Below are 19,483 nucleotides of genomic sequence, written 5' to 3'. Positions count from 1 at the left end.
GACAAATCTGATGTTTTAACCCACAGAGACTGAGAGTTGCCTGTCACTGTAGCATAACCTAGCTCATCAAGACTGATGCATCTGTCTTTTGGTGACACTGTATCCATGAAACTTAGAACAGTGCCTAGCTTAGAGCAGATTCTTAATAAACGCTGTCAAAGAGACCAGGAAATACAAAATACAAGTTTCTAGACTGCTGATTCAATGTATAGATGATCTGGATAATTACTAGACTAACAGTACTGAGATACTTAGAAAAGTCAAGGAAGCTTTCAATTACTAATGATAAGGCCAAGGATATTTAGAACTGATGAACAGAGCTATCGGTGGCTCTACTGACTAACGGCTACTGTAGTGTTTAAGCCAATATGTTTTACATAGTTATGCCTGCAGACAATAACAAACTTGAAAGCTGCAAAATTCTTCACATGCTTTTCATGAGATCAAAGTTTGGAGGAGGATCCATCTGAGAAGCTTATGGATTTTATGCCAGGAACCAACTCATAGGTAGGGTCCCTTAAGGAATCCTATCATATCTGTATAGCAACTTAAGGCCAACTATGTATACTTGAAGTGTTTTTGCATTTCTTTCAGCACTGAATCATGGAGGCAGAAGATGGTGTGGATGTCTGAGAGAATAGGGATCTGGGGAAGGGGAGAGGAATAGGCTCTAGTGGTCTGAATCTCTGCTCGTCCACTTACTGATAGTGTGATCTTGAGTAAGTTATTTGTCCTCTCTGTGCCCCAACATCTACATCTGTAAAATAGGATAAATTATAGTACCTATGGCAAAGGGATATGGTGAGGATTAAGTGCATTAACAGATAGAACACCTGGAACAGTGCCTTGCATATATAACTGCTCAGTAAAAATTCATATTTATTATTACCAACAACTGCTCCTTCTACCAAAAGATCTGTTTACAGGCAGGAAGCAGTGTATGATCTGCAATCATTCCTAGTCCCCTACAGTGCTGAATGTAAGTCTCTGCAGTTTTGTTTTCTCCTTGTGTAAAGTTATAAAGGAATGTGTGTGTGTGTGTGCTATGTAGCTTTAGTCATGTCTGATTCTTTACGAGCCTATGGACTGTACCCTGCCAGGATCCTCTGTTCATGGGATTCTCCAGTCAAGAATACCAGAATGGGTTGCCATGTCCTCCTCCAGGGGATCTTCCTGACCCAGGGGTCGAACCAACACCTCTTATGCCTCCTGCATTGGCAGGTGGGTTCTTTACCATTAGTGCCACTTGGGAATTCCTGTAAAGGAACAGGTTTTCCCAAAACAAATATGTTTCTAGGCTTAAGGATCTGGATGAGGAAACTTAGAGACCAGGGCTCTCTGCAGTTACCCGTTTACTGATGGAGAGGAGAAGGAATGATTTAGGGTAGTGTATCCATTTACAAAGAATGTTCAAACTACCACACAATTGTACTCATTTCACACGCTAGTAAAGTAGTGCTCAAAATTCTCCAAGCTAGGGTTCAACAGTAGTATGTGAACTGAGAACTTCCAGATGTTCAAACTGGATTTAGAAAAGGCAGAGGAACCAGAGATCAAATTGTCAGCATCCGTTGGATCATCGAAAAAGCAAGAGAATTCCAGAAAAACATCTACTTCTGCTTCATTGACTATGCTAAAGTCTTTGACTGTATGGATCACAACAAAATGTGGAAAATTCTTCAAGCGATGGGAATACCAGACCATGTTACCTGCCTCTTGAGAAACCTGTATGTAGGTCAACAAGCAACAGTTACAATCAGACATAGAACAACAGACTGGTTCCAAATTGGGAAAGGAGTACATTAAGAGTGTATATTGTTACCCTGCTTATTTAACTTACATGCAGAGTACATCATGTGAAATGCCAGGCTAGATGAAGCATAAGCTAGAATCAAGATTGCCAGGAGAAATGTCAATAACCTCAGATATGCAGATGACACCACCCTTATGGCAGAAAGGAAAGAGGAACTAAAAAGTCTCGTGTTGAAAGTGAAAGAGGAGAGTGAAAAAGTTGGCTTAAAGCTCAACATTCAAAAAACAAAGATCATGGCATCCGGTCCCATCATTTCATGGCAAATGGATGAGCAAACAATGGAAATAGTGACAGACTTTATTTTTTGGGGCTCCCAAATCCCTGCAGATGGTGACTGCAGCCATGAAATGAAAAAAATGCTTGCTCCTTGGAAGAAAAGCTAAGACAAACCTAGACAGCATATTAAAAAGCAGACACATTACTTTGCTGAGAAAGGTCCATCTAGTTAAAGCTATGGTTCTTCCAGTAGTCATGTATGGATGTGAGAGTTGGACCAATAAGAAGGTTGAGCACAGAAGAATTGATGCTTTTGAACTGCGGTGCTGGAGAAGACTCTGGAGAGTCCCTTGGACTGCAAGGAGATCCAATCAGTCAATCCTAAAGGAAATCAACCCTGAATATTCACTGGAAGGACTGATGCTGAAGCTGAAGCTCCAATACTTGGCCACCTGATGCAAAGAGCTGACTCACTAGGAAAGACCCTGATGCTGGGGAAGATTGAAGGCAGGAGGAGAAGGGAATGACAGAGGATGAGATGGTTGGATGGCATCAGTGACTCAATGGACATGAGTTTGAGCAAGCTCTCAGAGATGATGAAGGACAGGGAAGCCTGGTGTGCTTCAGTCCATGGGGTTGTGAAGAGTCAGATATGACTGAGCAATTGAACAATAAATCAGTTTACAAAATTTCAGCCAAACTTTGGGAGGAGAAAGAACTACTTTGCTAGGAGTAACTGTAGTTTTTATGGAAATATAGCACCTTACCTTCATTTCTAGCTCTTGGTTTGATGCAGGTAATCCCTGAAGTTTTGCTTCCAATTTGTATATAAAACTGAACGAGTCTGGGGGGAAAAAACCCAAAACACCACACCTCAGTTTACTTAAAAACATGAGTTCAGAAGACATCTAGCCTTCTGTATTTTGACACAGTAAAAAGTAAAACTCCTGTAATTCTTAGGTACTATTTTTAAACACAAAGGGCATATGACAAGCAGAAACTACATAGATTAGATAGTAGGCTAATTCTTTAACCATTCAGAAAAGTTAATTGATATGACCATTAATTTTATTTTGGAATAATGATTTAAACAAAAGGAAACAATTTAACTTCATTTCCCTATGACACTCTGAGGCAACTTAATGAAATCATTGAAATGGAATTCCTTTAAATTGAGATGATACTATCCTTGGAAACTCAGGAGGAAAAATCTAACATTAAAAACTTGTATGTTACATTTGTTTAGGGCCAGACAATTATTTCTACTATGGATTTAAACTCAGATGGTTTAATTTTTAACAACTGTCTCTCAATTAGTGCGATGTAATCTATGCCTCAGTCACTATAAACCAAGCTACATGACAGGGTTAGCTCTGTGAGAAGGACTCAGAAGGAAGGGGAAAGAGACTGAAGGTAGAAAACATATGACACAGAATCCAGATTTTAGTGAGAAGAAGCTCTAAAAGCTTCAAACATTTCTTTAGCTTCCTTTCTTCCAATTCTAAAATAATTTGATTAAAACTAAAGAAGCACAGTTATATTTTGGATGTGCTACTATTTCATTTGCCCTTAAAACTAAGCACTTATTTATCGTACCAGTAGGTGTCAGTGTAGGTATTTTAAATTTCTGGAATAGCCTTCAATAAGTGAATACAAATAAACTTAGATAAATGGGGCACCACATTTTTGGACACAGAATTCAAAGTTGCAAAAAATTATTTGTTTCTCTTGGCATATATTAAAATTAATATCAAATAATCTTCATAATAACAGAGAACTTTAGAAAACCAAGCTGACATATATTAGACACACAGGCCTTGGTGATGACTGCATGCTGATTAACGAATTAAAGTTTTGCAGAATCTATTTTATTATAAATTTATGCTTCATTTTTATATATCAGAGTCTATGTAGAGAAACATTACTATGTGAACTCTGAAAAGAACAGTGTTGTAGGTTAGATCATACAGTAAGGTAAATATTATGTTCATGAAGAAGTGACCAGTTAACTACTTACCTGATATTCCTGGTGTCCAGAGGGACAGTCCTCGCTTCCCTTTTTCCAGGGCCACTGAAGTAGAGAGACTTGCCATCACTAAGTGTTCCACAGCCTGTTCCAACCTGGCCTCCGGTTATCTTGTACCACAGTGGGCTGAGCTTCCCCTCAAATCTATCAAACATCTCACTGTGATTAGGGACAATAGACACACAGGTTCCTTGTGCAGCTTCCGAGAAAAGAAATACAGAGGAGACAGGTTTTGTTAAAATCATGAAACATGAGAAGGTACATTAGTGTGTGGGCAAAGGAGACATTGCTATAGGTATTAGGGGGGAGAAACCATATGAAAATTCAAACCTCAAGCATCTGCCTGAAATACAGTCATCACTGCTGCTGCTGCTGCTAGGTCACTTCAGTCATGTCTGACTCTGTGTGACCCCATGGACAGCAGCCCACCAGGCTCCCCCGTCGCTGGGATTCTCCAGGCAAGAACACTGGAGTGGGTTGCCATTTCCTTCTCCAATGCATGAAAGTGAAAAGTGAAAGTGAAGTTGCTCAGTCGTGTCCGACCCTCAGAGACCCCATGGACTGCAGCCTAACAGGCTCCTCCATCTATGGGATTTTCCAAGCAAGAGTACTGGAGTGGGGTGCCACTGCCTTCTCCGACAGTCATCTCTACTATCATCAAAACAGTATTCTGCTTCTATTATTCTAAATTTTTAAACACAAACACAGAGGGAACCACACGGTCTCATGATTTTTGTTAACCAGAGGATTTGTGTAAACTGAGATACAAGATTTTGTCCACAAACAAAACGTGCTCATTTGTTGTCCTTGTATTAGAGGATCAATATAGGGAGTTTATCCCAGATTTAAGAAAAAACACCCTGAAACTACGAGTGACAGCACTCTACAGAAGGCCTGTAACAACATATGTGTGTCTTTAGTCACATGCCAGATGAAGAGCAGAACACTGAAAAGCTGGGAAGGATCCTTTGAAGTTAATTCCAGGAAAAATTCTATAAAAAGATTACAAAGCTTATAACATTTTCTCCCATTTTACTCTTTAATCTCAGCTTCCTTTTTACTTTTGCTTGTAGCAACATCTAAGGGTGATTGTGGTCAAAAAATACTTCTCTTGTTAAGTTTTTGTTTGGCAGTCTTGCATTTATCATTTCGTAAGTTGACTTTTACTTTAAATGTATAAAATTACACTTCGTATAAAAGCAATGTAAAGAGCACAGGACGCCTAATGCTTAAGAGCTTGGCTGCCAGGGATTAAAGCTGAGCTCTAGCAACATTTAGCTGTGTGACCTTGGGACAGTTACTGTGTGTCTTTGTGTCTGTTTCCTCAAGTGTAAACAGGGACAACGACAGTACTATGTTATAGGGTTATCTGTGAATTAAATGAGGTGAAATAAAAAACACCTACTGTAGGGCTTGGCATGAAGTAGGGATTCAAGTAATGTTAATTATTATCACTATTATTAGTAAATGAATATACTTAAGGGATGAAATATGTGTTATCATGCTTTCCCTTCTTAGGCAGCTCAAAACTACAAAATATTTCAGTGCCTCATTTGCCTAGGTTACAAATTTCTATAATTTTGGGACTTAAGAATAAATACTTAAGAATATATTTCCTTGGAAAAAGTAACATGAAATATAGTACTCAGAGATGAATATTTTACGAACAGATCATCAGACTTGTCTGCAGCCTTACCGGTGTACCCCAGGTCACAGAAACACACCCCTGAAACGCAGTCCCCATGGCCACTGCAGTAACTGGGACAAGGCTCTGATATGTATACGCCATCCAAAGCAAAAGGAGGCACATTCTTCTGGGAGCTGCTCTCCTGGATCCATCGGAATCTGGTCTTACTGTTGGGAAAAACAGCACATGTGTTTCTTGTACCAATATCTCATACCAAAGCACTGAAATACAGAACAGTTCAGAAAAACTCAAGAGATACATATTTATTTGGAAGTCACGTTCACTTGATTGGACACTTAACCTTCAAAAGTGTCTCTCTCAAATCTTTCTCAAAACTTCTTGATATTTTCTTCAGCATAAATGTCTAAATATCAGGAGGATTTCAGATAAAGAAGATTCTGATGGCCAGAAACATAGCTTTTTTTATTCTTGCATATTTTAAGAGGATATTTGGGAATCTTTGAAACCATCAAATAGAATGTACTTTGTTAGGACAAATAAGGGGACTATGGCTCTGCCATTTGCATGATTCTGGTAGGAAAGAATCAAGTTTGTACTGACAGCTCTATTCTCACCTGTTGCCTTCCTTGCCTTCTTCACTTTTCATCTTGAAGTCTTCAAGATGCTTTTTCTACAAACTTAGCAACCAGCTGGGCTGCCAACGAACACTGGTAACTGCCAACAAACAAAAGAGGGACCTGGTCCCAGTGCTTCAAAACCCTGGAACACGAGTGGCCTGTGCTACTGCCCAGTCCTATTTTCCTCATAAGTTTTGAGGCTGCCAAACTAAAACTTTTCCCAGTTGCTTTCTAATATTTCCAATCCTTTCAACACATCTCGTTTCCTTTCAAATACATGGAAACCCATCTACATCTATAACTTCATAACAAGAAAACATCTCTTCCTTCTCAATTCTACTAACATTAAAGAGGGACAATAGATTAGATTATCTAAATACCAATTAATTATGCTGCCATTATTTATAGATTCTTGAGTTAATTCAGTCTCTAAGTAAAGAAGAGTAAAGAATCTTAAAGATTAATGAAGACTATCAAAGATAATTGTAGATAAAGATGGTTCCTTTTCTCCTCTATTATTATGAAAATAATATAGCAGTATCAGAGTACATTTCTTTCTGGCTCTTCAAATAACTATGGTAATTTGGCAACACTGAATCATAACCCTGGCTTTCTTCTTCATTATTTTAAGTTATCTACATTTGGCACATTTACAAACGTAGGCAACAATGTTGTTTACTAGGTTTAAAAAGTTTTTCAGTGATTAATTTCTATTAATGCAAGCCTTAACACATTTTTCAATGTGTCAAAAGGAAGGTAAATGCATCTTTTATTTCCTTTGAAGTTAACTCAAAATGTATTGGTCTTATTTATTAAGGCAAAAGAGAACAGAATTGAAGATTAGCAAAACAAAGCAAAACCAAAAAATGAAAAGAAAAAAGAAAGTACAATTGTAAAGCCACGGGCTTTAGGAAAATTCTTCCCAATAGAGTCATAATATTATTTAACCGGTGAAGATATTTTTCCTTTCAAAGGAAATAAATGGAATTGGTGAAAAGCATCTTTTGCCAATTGTTTGTAGTAAAATGGTAAGATCTCTGTGCCCCTTCCAAAAGATAGGCTGTACACCTATAATAAAAAAGAAACACTTTGATTCCCTGGTAGAAGTCTTTTTTAATTAAAGTCACACTTGCCTTTTCTGTTTAAGTTTCTATAATAGAACTCAGAGAAACATGGATCTATAATTTCTGCCCCTCAGAAAGCAGAATTCCCCTTTATCCTGCATGTTCCAGATAAGGTAGTAGAAGATAACACACTCTCTCTTTACTCCCTTTCCAATTGTCATCTTTGTTCAGAGGATGCCTGAGCGACCTGGAGAACCAGTTTCTACCCCTGTCCTTCAGCCCACCACACTTCACAGGGGTGTTGCATCTGCCACTTAAACCAGGAAGGTAAGCACCTGTGCACTGCTTTGTCTTGTGATGTGTGGTGGTGGAGGAGACACTGGGCAGAATATTAAGCAGCTGAGCTTCTAGCCCTTCCCAGAGATGCTGACTTTCTGCATTTGGCATAGAGAGCCAAGAGCAGGATGAGTGGCTGTATGGTTCGGGATGAGAGTCAGCAGGGAGGTACCAGCACATATTTACCACCACCAATGTTCCTCTTCTGTAGGCAAGAACCAAGAGAATTAACATGAGCACAAACTGTTCCTTTGAGAAAATCAGCTTAGAATTATTTGTAAAAGAAAAATGTTCTAGTAACTATTATAATAAGCATGTTGGTTTGTGGCAAAATAGTTCCAAATTTTAACAATTTTCACTTACAATTCTCAGCTTTCCAACACTGCATTTGGAGATATCTGAGTTTAACATACTGCAGAAGAAACAAATAATAGCTCATTTGCTTGGGTTGAAGCAGTAACATATTTACTATTCTGTAGTAGAGAGCTCTCCATCACAAATGCCATCCCGAGCAAGTTGGATAGTATTCAAACAAACCAGGAAGCCAAATCCTAATGAATAAGATTTTGTCTTCCAAAAGCTGAGATCTAAGAAAATATTGATAAATTGGAAGCCTCAAAATATTGGCTCATTTTGTAATAATAAGGACAGTCTTTTCTTATTTCTCAGATGTGGCTTTACCAACTGGGTGATTCTACTTAGCATCAAACAAACTGCAGTTTCAGATTCAACTCTATATTATCTGGCTTTGGGGTATCACACCAGCATTGTGTTCCTTGGCTCCTGATTCTATGGACTACTTTTAAAGCGATGTCTTCCAATATCCTGGTATTCTAGACACTGCAGCAAAGATTTACCCCCTTATGCTCCCCAGCTTCATGACATGTTGCACTTGTCTATTTGGAAAACATAAGGCTGGGCCACAGTTTCAGAAGAAAAGGTTAGTTTTCATTCCAATCCCCAAAAAAGGCAATGCCAAAGAATGCTCAAACTACTGCACAATTGCACTCATCTCACACACCAGTAAAGTAACGCTCAATATTCTCCAAGCCAGGCTTCAGCAGTACATGAACCATGAACTTCCAGATATTCAAACTGGATTTAGAAAAGGCAGAGGAACCAGAGATCAAATTGCCAACATCCATTGGATTATCAAAAAAGCAAGAGAGTTCCAGAAAAACATCTATTTCTACTTTATTGACTATGCCAAAGCCTTTGACTGTGTGGATCATGACAAACTATAGAAAATGCTTAAAGAAATGGGAATACCAGACCACCTGACCTGCCTCTTGAGAAACATGTATGCAGGTCAGGAAGCAACAGTTAGAACTGGACATGGAACAACAGACTGGTTCCAAATTGGGAAGGGAGTATGTCAAAGCTGTATATTGTCACCCTGCTTATTTAAGTTATATGCAGAGTACATCATGAGAAACGCTGGGCTGGAAGAAGCACAAGCTGGAATCAAGATTGCCAGGAGAAACATCAATAACCTCAGATATGCAGATGACACCACCCTTATGGCAGAAAGTGAAAAAGAACTAAAGAGCCTCTTGATGAAGGTGAAAGAGGAGAGTGAAAAGTTGGCTTAAAGCTCAACATTCAGAAAACTAAGATCATGACATCTGGTCCCATCACTTAATGGCAAATATATGGGGAAACAGTGGAAACTGTGACAGACTTTATTTTCTTGGGCTCTAAAATCACTGCAGATGGTGTCTGCAGCCATGAAATTAAAAGACACTTGCTCCTTGCAAGAAAAGTTATGACCAACCTAGACAGCATATTAAAAAGCAGAGACATTATTTGCCAACAAAGGTCCATCTAGTCAAGGCTATGTTTTTTCCAGTAGTCATGTATGGATATGAGAGTTGGACTATAAAGAAAGCTGAACACTGAAAAATTGATGCTTCTGAACTGTGGTGTTGGAGAAGACTCTTGAGAGTCCCTTGGACTGCAAGAAGATCCAACCAGTCCATTCTAAAGGAAATCAGTCCTGAGTGTTCATTGGAAAGACTCATGTTGAAGCTGAAACTCCAATACTTTGGCCACCTGATGTGAAGAACTGACTCATTTGAAAAGACCCTCATGCTGGGAAAGACTGAAGATGGGAGGAGAAGGGGATAACAGAGGATGAGATGGTTGGATGGCATCACTGACTTAATGGACATGAGTTTGAGTAAACTCTAGGAGTTGGTGATGGACAGGGAGGCCTGGCGTGCTGCAGTCCATGGTGTCACAAAGAGTCAGACACAACTGAGCAACTGAAGTGAACAGTTTCAGAAAAACATGGGGAGAGAAGGGCAGTGGTGGGGGTGAGGATTACAAGGGTTGCTATGTTACAATGCCCAGTTTGAGATGGGCAATAAGCAGGATGAAAGGGCTATTTAGCTCCAAAGGCAGATATGTCCTTATGGAAAAGGAAAAATGTCTCAGAGGATGAAGCCTATAGAGTAGAACAAACACCTGAGAAGAACAAAAGATTAGGGAACTACTTACCAGGAGGAGAACTGTCAAACTTTCTTATCCTGGACATTGCTGTAACAGCTATCTTGTTGGCTTTCAGAATTCTGGTGAACCAGTGTTTGCTATGTGCCTCCCATTCTTTTCATTTTCCTGAGTGGGCAGTGTTTATTATGTTGTTATATATATTATTATTATTTTTATCTTATCTCATTGTTGTATGTTGGGTAGGGGTGGGGTAGATCAATCTTTTTTTTTTTTTTCAGTTCCTAGATCTGTGAGTCATATCCAGGGAACCTTGATATGAGATAAGTGACTTAGAGCCTGATACTATGATGGGACAAGTCTTTGAGGGTCTTGGGAGGAAAGTGAGTGTATTTTCATGGGGAACAGATATGAATCATAGGGCTAGGACAAACTATATTAGGTTGTTATAACAATGACTGGTAGCTCAGTTGGTAAAGAATCCGCCTGCATTGCAGGAGATCCTGGTTTGAATCCTGGGTTGGGAAGATCTTCTGGAGAACGGATAGGCTACCCACTGCAGTATTCTGGCCTAGAGAATTCCATGGGCTGTATAGTCCATGGGGTCACAAAGAGTTGGACCCAACTGAATAACTTTCACTTTCACATGGATCACACCTACTTATGTATATCTTCTATAAGATTTTTCTGCACTTTCTATCAAAAAGAGGAGTCTGTTTTCTCACTCTCTGTATCTAGACTTGCCTTGTGACTTGCTTTGACCCCTAGGATGTGGCAGTAAGATAGAGCCTGGCAGCTTCTACTTTTGTTTTTTTCTAACACTGGAACCACCCAATTGTGGATATTGTTATGAATACTGGGGTAGATACTGGGATGAAAACCACATAGAGATAAAGGTCCTACTAATCCCAGACACTAATCAACCTACCAACTGAAAAAAGCTACACTATAAAGGAGAGATGAGCAGAAGAACTACCCAATCAATTCCATAAAACCATGAGAAATAATAAGCCACTGCTGTCTTAAGCCACTATGTTTTGGAGAGGAATGTTGCACAGCAATAGGTAACTGTACAAATATTATCCTAGGCTCTACTGAGGGATATGAAAAAGGACTAATGATAGTTTTTAAAAAGTAATGGAAAACCAATACAATATTGTAATTATCCTCCAATTAGAATAAATAAATTTATATATAAAAAAAGTAATGCACCTATGCATTCCTGATCATTTTCCTTCCACTGGTTGAGAGGTATAACAAGGTCTGGAATAGCTGCCTTGGATCCAGAGATAGAAGTTGTGTGTTCAGAATGGCAGAGATATCCTGTCATTTCTGAACTGCTCACCTTTGGACTATTATGCAGTAAAGAATGGATTTCTATCTTGTTTAAGCCTTGTTAAGCATTTGATTTATTTTGCTTTTATAGTAGCTAGACCTGTATCCTAACTAAAGCAGAATGCAAGTCAAATTATTAAATTTCACTAAAGAAGGTCAACTCATCAACTCTGGCACAAACCAAGTCATTTGAATCTCTCTGATACACAACAAAGTACACTGGCATGTAAAGACAAAAAATTACTTATAAGTTGATCTTAGATCCAATGACTGATGAATTCTTTCTTGGAATAGTTGGCATTTAAAGATTATGCTCCAAAGTTTAGTAGATTACCACAGAAACTTATATATCCTGACCATACAAGTTTCTTACCTATCTGAGAAGTCTGTATACCAAAATCTATGGTGCAGTTTTTGAAGGTATGCATAACTAATTAACAAGGAAGGAAGAGAACACAACCAGGATATCCAGCTAGATATAAATCTGGTGATCAATTAGGTGAAAGATTATATACAGAATGGTCTCTACAAACATTATAGATAAACCACCCCCATAGGTTCTTAGCTTTTATCATTCTGTCAGTCAGGATGAGATATGTTATGCTGATGTAACATGCAGCCCCCAGTCTCAGTGGGTTAACCCAACAAAAGTTTATTTCTGGCTTATGCTATATGTCCAGTACAGGTTGTAAGAAAGTCTGCTGATTGCAGAAATGCAAGGACCCAGACTGATGTAAGCTTCATCACAAAAGGTGCTTTCATGAAACAGATATGATGGCAAAACGCACATGGACTCAAAGTCATATGTTTAATTTCCACTCACATTTCATTAGGCAATGCCTAACTTTAAAGAGTCCCACCATATTCTAGGAAGAAAGTAAGGCTGGAAATAATGTTGAATGGCATTACTGAGTAGCTCACTAAGAGTTGGACACAACTGAGCGACTTCACTTTCACTTTTCACTTTCATGCACTGGAGAAGGAAATGGCAACCCACTCCAGTATTCTTGCCTGGAGAATCCCAGGAACGGGGAAGCCTGGTGGGCTGCCGTCTATGGGGTCGCACAGAGTTGGACACGACTGAAGCGACTTAGCAGCAGCAGCAGCAGCAGCAGCAACCTCTATATTAAATTACATCACCAGCAGTACAAATAGACCTATTATATCATCTCAGGTCTGCACAGAAATGCTTTGACTGAGTCACAATTGAATATTATGTTCTAGGATTCAATTAAAAAGTGTCCACTTGAATGCTTCTTTTATCTTATGAAAAAAATATAGTTAAAACACTGATCTTGATGTTACCTACTCCACCCAACACAAAGATACATATAGGCACTACAAATGTATTTTAGAAAAAAGTACACTTAATTTTTTTTATCAGAATGTATATATTTTCTTTTATCTTATTCAACAATGAGAACCAAATGACCCTATCTCCTGACCTCTCACACTTTGTCCTAGCTGCCAGGAAGCTAAGAGTTAAACTTGTTGATTTATTACAAAAACTAATTTGCTTCAAGTTCTTAATCCATTTAGCTCATGCTTCTGTCAATTGATTTAAAATCTTTTTCTCTATTGTATTAATATGTATCTTAATGATGAGATATCTCAAATTGTCTATTCAAGGAGGCATTAAGTTAGAAAAAAATCACCACATAGTGAAAGTCTGTTACAATAATGCTTTATAACTCACTTAGCTTTTAAACATCTTCTGGTTAATGCTGTAATCCCAGTGCCCAGGAAGAACTTGGCACAGGTAGGTGGCTCAATAAGTATTTGTTGAATGAATGAATGGATGAGTAAGTGAATAAACTGTTTCACAAATGTGTGTGTCATTTTCTCAAGAGTCATTACTTGGATAGATACTGCTAGAGGTTATGAATTCTTTTAGGTTATTGAGATATATGAAATGAAGGTATTGAGATAAATATATGCTCCTTAGAAATGGCAACTATGGCACATGGTAAGAATGGGCACTTTACCTGGATGCAAGAGACCTTGGAATAACAATGGTGATTCTTGTCCATTCTTCAAAGTCCCCCGTGTGATACATGGTGGGTTCACTCAGTTCTCTGGAGTTTCCTTCACATCCCTTGCCTGCAGAAGCTGGGTAACAGCCTTCTTTCACCAGAAACCAGGACATTCCAGCATCATGAGAGTACTGAAGAAGAACTGGGGCAGCACTGCTGAATTGATTGGCACACCCAATGTTAAGCTGTTAAAAAGAAAGACAGAATTACACAGGTTTTGGTTTCAAGACATCACTTAACAAATTAGGTGCTAGAGCAGTCAGGCTTCTTTCTACTGAGTTTGCACAAATTTACAATGATAAGACATGCAGCTCAATTCCAACCAAGATCTTTTCATAGTGTCTGGAAATCTCTGTAAAAGCAATAGGGGCTTTTCAATAGAAAGCAGGACCAGCTTCCCATTTTGTGGACTTCTTGAGATTACAGGAGAGAAGAGAGAGCACAGATGTGATCAGAGTCTTGGACAAAAGATGAGAAGTCAAGAAACTGTGTTCTTTTCCTTTCCCAGACTGAGGATACAAACAGAGGGAAGCAGATGATAGAGAGCTGTCCTCTTTAGAACATGAAGGTCACTGAAGCTGTCCTCTGCTTTAGGGGGATAGGCATCTTTATTCTGTTTTCTTACAAAAACTCAGTAAGAAATCACTGTCAACTTATATGAAAGAATTAAGTTTCTGTCACAGCATTGAATAAGCAACATAATCCAGAAATAAACCATTGCTCTTCTATGCACTTGTGGAGATGATTGTCATTACAGGATTAAAAATATTCAAAAAATTGTAAAAAATGCAACCTATATCACAATGCTATAGCACAACCATTAAAAAAATAAATTTATTTATTTTTGGTTGTGCTGGGTCTTTGTTGCTGCATGGGCTTTTCTCTAGTTGTGGCGAGCAGGGGTTTCTCTCTAGTTATGGTGCCCAGGTTTCTCACTGAAGTGGCTTCTCTTACTGTGGAGCACAGACTATGGGCTGGAGGGAGGCTTCAGTAGTTGTAACATGTGGGCTCAGTAGTTGTGGCTTCTGGGCTCTAGAGCATAGGCTAAATAGTTTTGTTGCACAGGATTAATTGCTCCGAGGCATGTGGATCTTCCTGGATCAGGGATTGAACCTGTGTCTCCTACACTGGTGTGTGTGTATGTTAGTCACTCGGTTGTATCCAGCTCTTTGCGACTCCATGGACTGTAGCCCCCCAGGCTTCTCTGTCCATGGAATTCCCCAGGCAAGAATACTGGAGTGAGTTGCCACTTCCTTCTCCAGAATTGGCAGGCAGATTCTTTACCACTTGAGCCACCAGGGAAGCCCCTAGAACAACCATTTTTTTCTGTTTTCTCTTCTAATCTTTATAAGGAAGCATACCAATATCTAGGAGTAGTACTACTGAATCAAAATGTAGAAACTGTGAATTTCCTATTTATATGTGTTCATTTTTAATCACTTAGATTCAAATGAATCAGTTTTACACAGCACTGAATGCTACTAAAGCTTTGACAGTTTCTTTCTAAATTAATAAATATATAAATGATTGTATTACTGTTTTAGTTTATATTTTTTTAAAAGTTGTAAATGTGAAACTCTTCCTGAAATTTAATCACATGCTGTCTTAGATCACATGATCTATTCATATGTTATTTCATTTGTTGGTTGGCGCCATCATAGGATTGTATAAGGCTTTATAACTAAGAATAGTCAAATTTTATAGAAAAAATTGAAGAACGCAAGAGAACATAAACATGACCAAAAAATAAAGGATGAAGGAAAGATAGGTCCCTAGGCAAATAAAATTGGGTCAGAGCTCAAGAGGTCAACCAGCTCCTCCTTGTGATTGTAAAGTAGCTTGAGTCAGTCTGTCAAAAATGGGAAGAACACATATATTCCTTAATTCCATGCTCAGAGCTAGAAAGCATCTCTCAGAAGGATTTATAATATGGCTAGTGGCAATTCTACTGTGATTCATTTATCCAAGTTTACATAGTTAAATGTCAAGAAAACAAAGACCTGACCCTCTAAGATGCAAGATCACCTCTTGTAACACAAACGCTTTTATTATATTACTTAGTTAGCATAGCCTTTGGCTGGCCTGTGGTGAGAGGAGTCACACTGGGCACACATAGTTAGCTTTCTGTCTTAGATTTATGGCAAAAGTAGGTAAGTCAATGGAGCTTTCAGTTCTGTGACAAGTTTGTGATTTTATTCGTTATGGACCATTTAGCCTGCTTCTTAACTGCTGATGTTTTCTAGAATTCAATTCTTGGCTTTCTTACCTTTTTACTCCATACAAGCTCGCTAATCTCATTCACAATCATAATTTCAGATTCCTTCTAAATCCTTATGACTCCCAGATACTCTCAGGCTCTCTGAACAATGTACATAACTGCTTCTTGTGTGTTTGTATTTCAGCAATCCATGAGCATGTGTGCTCAGTCACGTTTGACTCTTTGCAACCCCATGGACTGTAGCTTGCCAGGCTCCACTGTCCATGGGATTTCCCAGGCAAAAATGCTGGAACGGGTTGCCATCTCCTCCTCCAGGGGACCTTCTGACCCAGGGATCGAATGTGTATCTCCTGTCTTGGCAGGTGGATTCTTTTACCACTGAACCACCTGGGAAACCCTTAGCAATCCACAGGCATCCCTAAATCCACAGGTCCAAGTCTTCTCATCCTCCACCACCCTAAAACAAATCTTCCTATTCCTGAATTTCTGATTTCAGTGACTTGAGCCAGAAATGTGGGAATCATTCTAGAATTCATTCTATCACCCAATAGGTTACCCAAACCTGTTGACTGCACCTTTAACATCTTTCAGAACATCTACTTATAGTCCCAGGCTATGCCTTAGTCTGGCCTCCTCATTTCTTTCTTTGATGACTTCTCTAGCATTGTCACTTTACTCAAAATACACTCAGCAATCTGAACACATCTCTCTGCCTCTTCCACTGTCTCACAGGTCCAAGTTCCCATTATCTATTACTTGGATCACTGAAATAATTGCCTGGCAATCTTTTTATCTCTGCCTTTGACTCTGCCAGTGTACTCCCAACTCAGTTACCTGTGTGATTTTTTAAATGTCTAAGTCAAAGTATGTCACTCTTCTGCTAGCTATTTTATGTATTATGTAGTGTAGGTACAGTGTTAGTTGCTCAGTCATATCTGACCCTATGGACTGTAACATACCAGGCTCCTCTGTCCATGGAATTCTCCAGGCAAGAATACTGGAGCAGGTAGCCATTCCCTTTTCCAGGGGCTCTTCCCGAACCAGGGATGAAACCCAAGTTTCCTGCATTGTAGGCAGATTCTTTATTATCTGAGTCACCAGGGAAGCCCATTTTATGTAGAGCAAAAGTCAAAGTCTGATCTTTTTTTTTCCCTACCAGTCTCCCCTTCCTCACTTTGCTTTAGTCACAGTGGTGTCCTTGTGGTTTCTTGAACTTTTCCAAGCACACTCCTACTTCAAGGCATTTGTCCTTTTTGTTCTATCTGTTCTCTTTTGTTCTTTCTTTGTCTCTATTCCTAGCTATTTTCATAGCCTAAAAAGAAGCCTGGAACACAGTAAAGGTTTTATAAATAGTTTTTCCTCCTGTTAAGTCAATAGAATGATCCTTCTAAAACACAGGTCTGATTCTCACATTCAATAGGTTAAACATCTTCCATGACTCATTGCTCTTGGATTAATATCTCAGTGACTTAGTGTATCACATAAAGCTCATTAGAATCAACCTTATCTTGGCTCTAAACTCAAATTTCCAACATTTCCATTCTCATTTGCACTTTCCTGTATTTTCACATAGTTGCACACTCTGTTCTAGCTGAAATTTCCCACCTCCTCCATTTTGCAGTCTGCTAAGTCTCTGTATTTCCAGAAACTTCCTATTTTAACTCATCCATCCATCTATCCATTTAACTAATAGATAATTTTGGAGTACCTGGCATATGCCAGGAACCATGTCAGGTACTCCCACAGCATCAGTGATTCTACTGCAACTGTTCACTTTTCTGGCTCACTTGCTAGTTTCTTGAGGGCTTGGCTACATTTCTCATCTCTGTATTCCTAGCACTTAGTGTTGACACAAGGCAGGCAGTCATCAAAACTTAACCAGCACTGTACCTTTTTTGGACAAATAACATCAAGTTCTTATTACAGATTCCAAATATACATTAACAATTCCTAAATGACTCATATTACCTGCCTATTACCAACTGATAGCTATAAAACAACAATTTCTGGTGTGATTGTAGAATTGAGACTTTTCTTAGGCATTTTGCATTATGTTTTGAAACATTTAATAATATTTTCTCTATTTAGATTTTTAAACTTTAGAATACTACCTCGCAGAGTTCAACACCTACACTATCATGATTTTGTGGCTAATTAATTAGAAAAAGTGCCAGATGAGAAACAGCATACTATTCTGACAATGTATTGCTATTGCTGTTATTCTACTTCCATTTTAGGCAGTACCAACAAAGTAATATAGTTGTACACCATTATTAATGGTTTTCCATGGCAATTTAGCATCAAAATCTAAACAGAGAAGAATAACATTTCACTAATCATCTTATTTATGACTCACTGCCTTGTTTACAGACCTCTGGAAATTATATTTGAAGAGCTTCCCATAAACATCTGATCTCTTTAATAATTCCATTTGTAAATTATTTAACATCTGCATCCTGCCGTTATGTAAGGACCATGTAGTTGTGCTGGATCATTAAAAATGCATTACTCTCGACCCCAGAATTCACCAATGGGATTTTATTATAAACACAATGAAATTTTGATTAGGGTTTTGAAAAAAGAGCTTGTCAAAGTAAATACTTGCTATCCATGTTGACATGTTATCACAGCACTGAAAAATAAGCAGCTTTTAAGAGAACAATGATAATTAAAGTAAAAATATATTGAATCAAAGGAAAAGAAATTATTTGAAAACCCCATAGTAAAAACATAAAATTACTCGCAAATTTAAAAAGTACTAGTTAGCTGAAAAGGAGAACGCATCCATTACCATCCAAAAGCATGGGATTCATTAAGTCACAATCAGATTGAAGTCCTCAAAGTAATCTTTCTTTTTAATTCTGATCGAATTCCACGAGCACTTAAAGAAACACAGTGACACAGCCACTTCTGGGGCTCACTAAAAACTGACAAGCTGTTATCCTTATGGGTAGAGCTAAAAAGTTTTGCCATTCCAAGACTGTTGGAAACTGTTTGTTCAGATGAGTCCCTTCACTAACAGAAATATGAACATTTTGTGTTCTTTGTGAATTTCATTTACAAATCTGGAAGATGGTTACTCCTTAATCTGCAAGAAGTTTATGCATAAATACCTTGAATTGCAGCACATATCCAGGCTTCAGAGTCAAATCTCGAGTTACTGCAAATCGGTCCCCATCTGATTTTCCAAACACCATGGCTGATGGCGTGGCAGAGCAGAAAGTTTCATTTTTAACCATTCCTTCATTAGCTAACATCAACCACACACTCATTTGATTCATAGGGTAATCAAAAGCTGGTTTCTCATAAAAGTTCTAATAGAAACAATACAAACAACACAGAAAGGCAATTTGATAGCTTTGAAAAGAAGAAAGGAATTTTCAGTTCATGACATGCTACTATGTGTATTACCATGTATCATTTGTGTTTCTAAGAAAATAAATCAGACTCTCAAACTGTTTTTTAAACTGCCATGAAGTTTTTCTCCTGATTATTTAACAACTGAAAGTATTTTGCCACTATATATCTAATTATTTTATAAACAAACTAATAATCACGCTTAATGAATTGGCCAAACTTTCTAGTCTTTTTTTTTTTTTTTTACATTTTTTAACATCTAAATAATCTGTGAAAGAGTAGCATAGAGAGGTAAAAAAATATTAGTGCAAACACATAAAACCAAACTACATGTTCAAGTGTCAAGCACTAAATCCTTGGAGGAGTCAGTAA

At 38.3% G+C, this 19,483-nt stretch overlaps 1 protein-coding gene across 2 annotated transcripts in view; it reads right to left on the bottom strand.

Annotated features, from left to right (window-relative positions):
• The window catches only part of RELN (reelin), a 557,372-nt gene that overhangs the window by 104,088 nt on the left and 433,801 nt on the right, over positions 1-19,483 (bottom strand). For both annotated transcript variants that reach the window (XM_086397037.1, XM_086397038.1), the window contains exons 27-31: positions 18,868-19,068; positions 13,489-13,721; positions 5,752-5,909; positions 4,047-4,254; positions 2,797-2,873 (exon numbers count right to left, since the gene is read on the bottom strand). In XM_086397037.1, the coding sequence (XP_086253163.1) occupies positions 2,797-2,873; positions 4,047-4,254; positions 5,752-5,909; positions 13,489-13,721; positions 18,868-19,068 (877 nt within the window). The remainder of the gene's footprint in view (positions 1-2,796; positions 2,874-4,046; positions 4,255-5,751; positions 5,910-13,488; positions 13,722-18,867; positions 19,069-19,483) is intronic.

Source organism: Bos grunniens, chromosome 4, assembly GCF_055505025.1.
Source record: "Bos grunniens cultivar Pamir isolate PY7600 chromosome 4, Bosgru_T2T1.0, whole genome shotgun sequence".
Lineage (NCBI taxonomy): Eukaryota > Metazoa > Chordata > Mammalia > Artiodactyla > Bovidae > Bos > Bos grunniens.
Note: the sequence above shows the minus strand (reverse complement) of the source record. Positions and strands in the feature narration are given on the sequence as shown.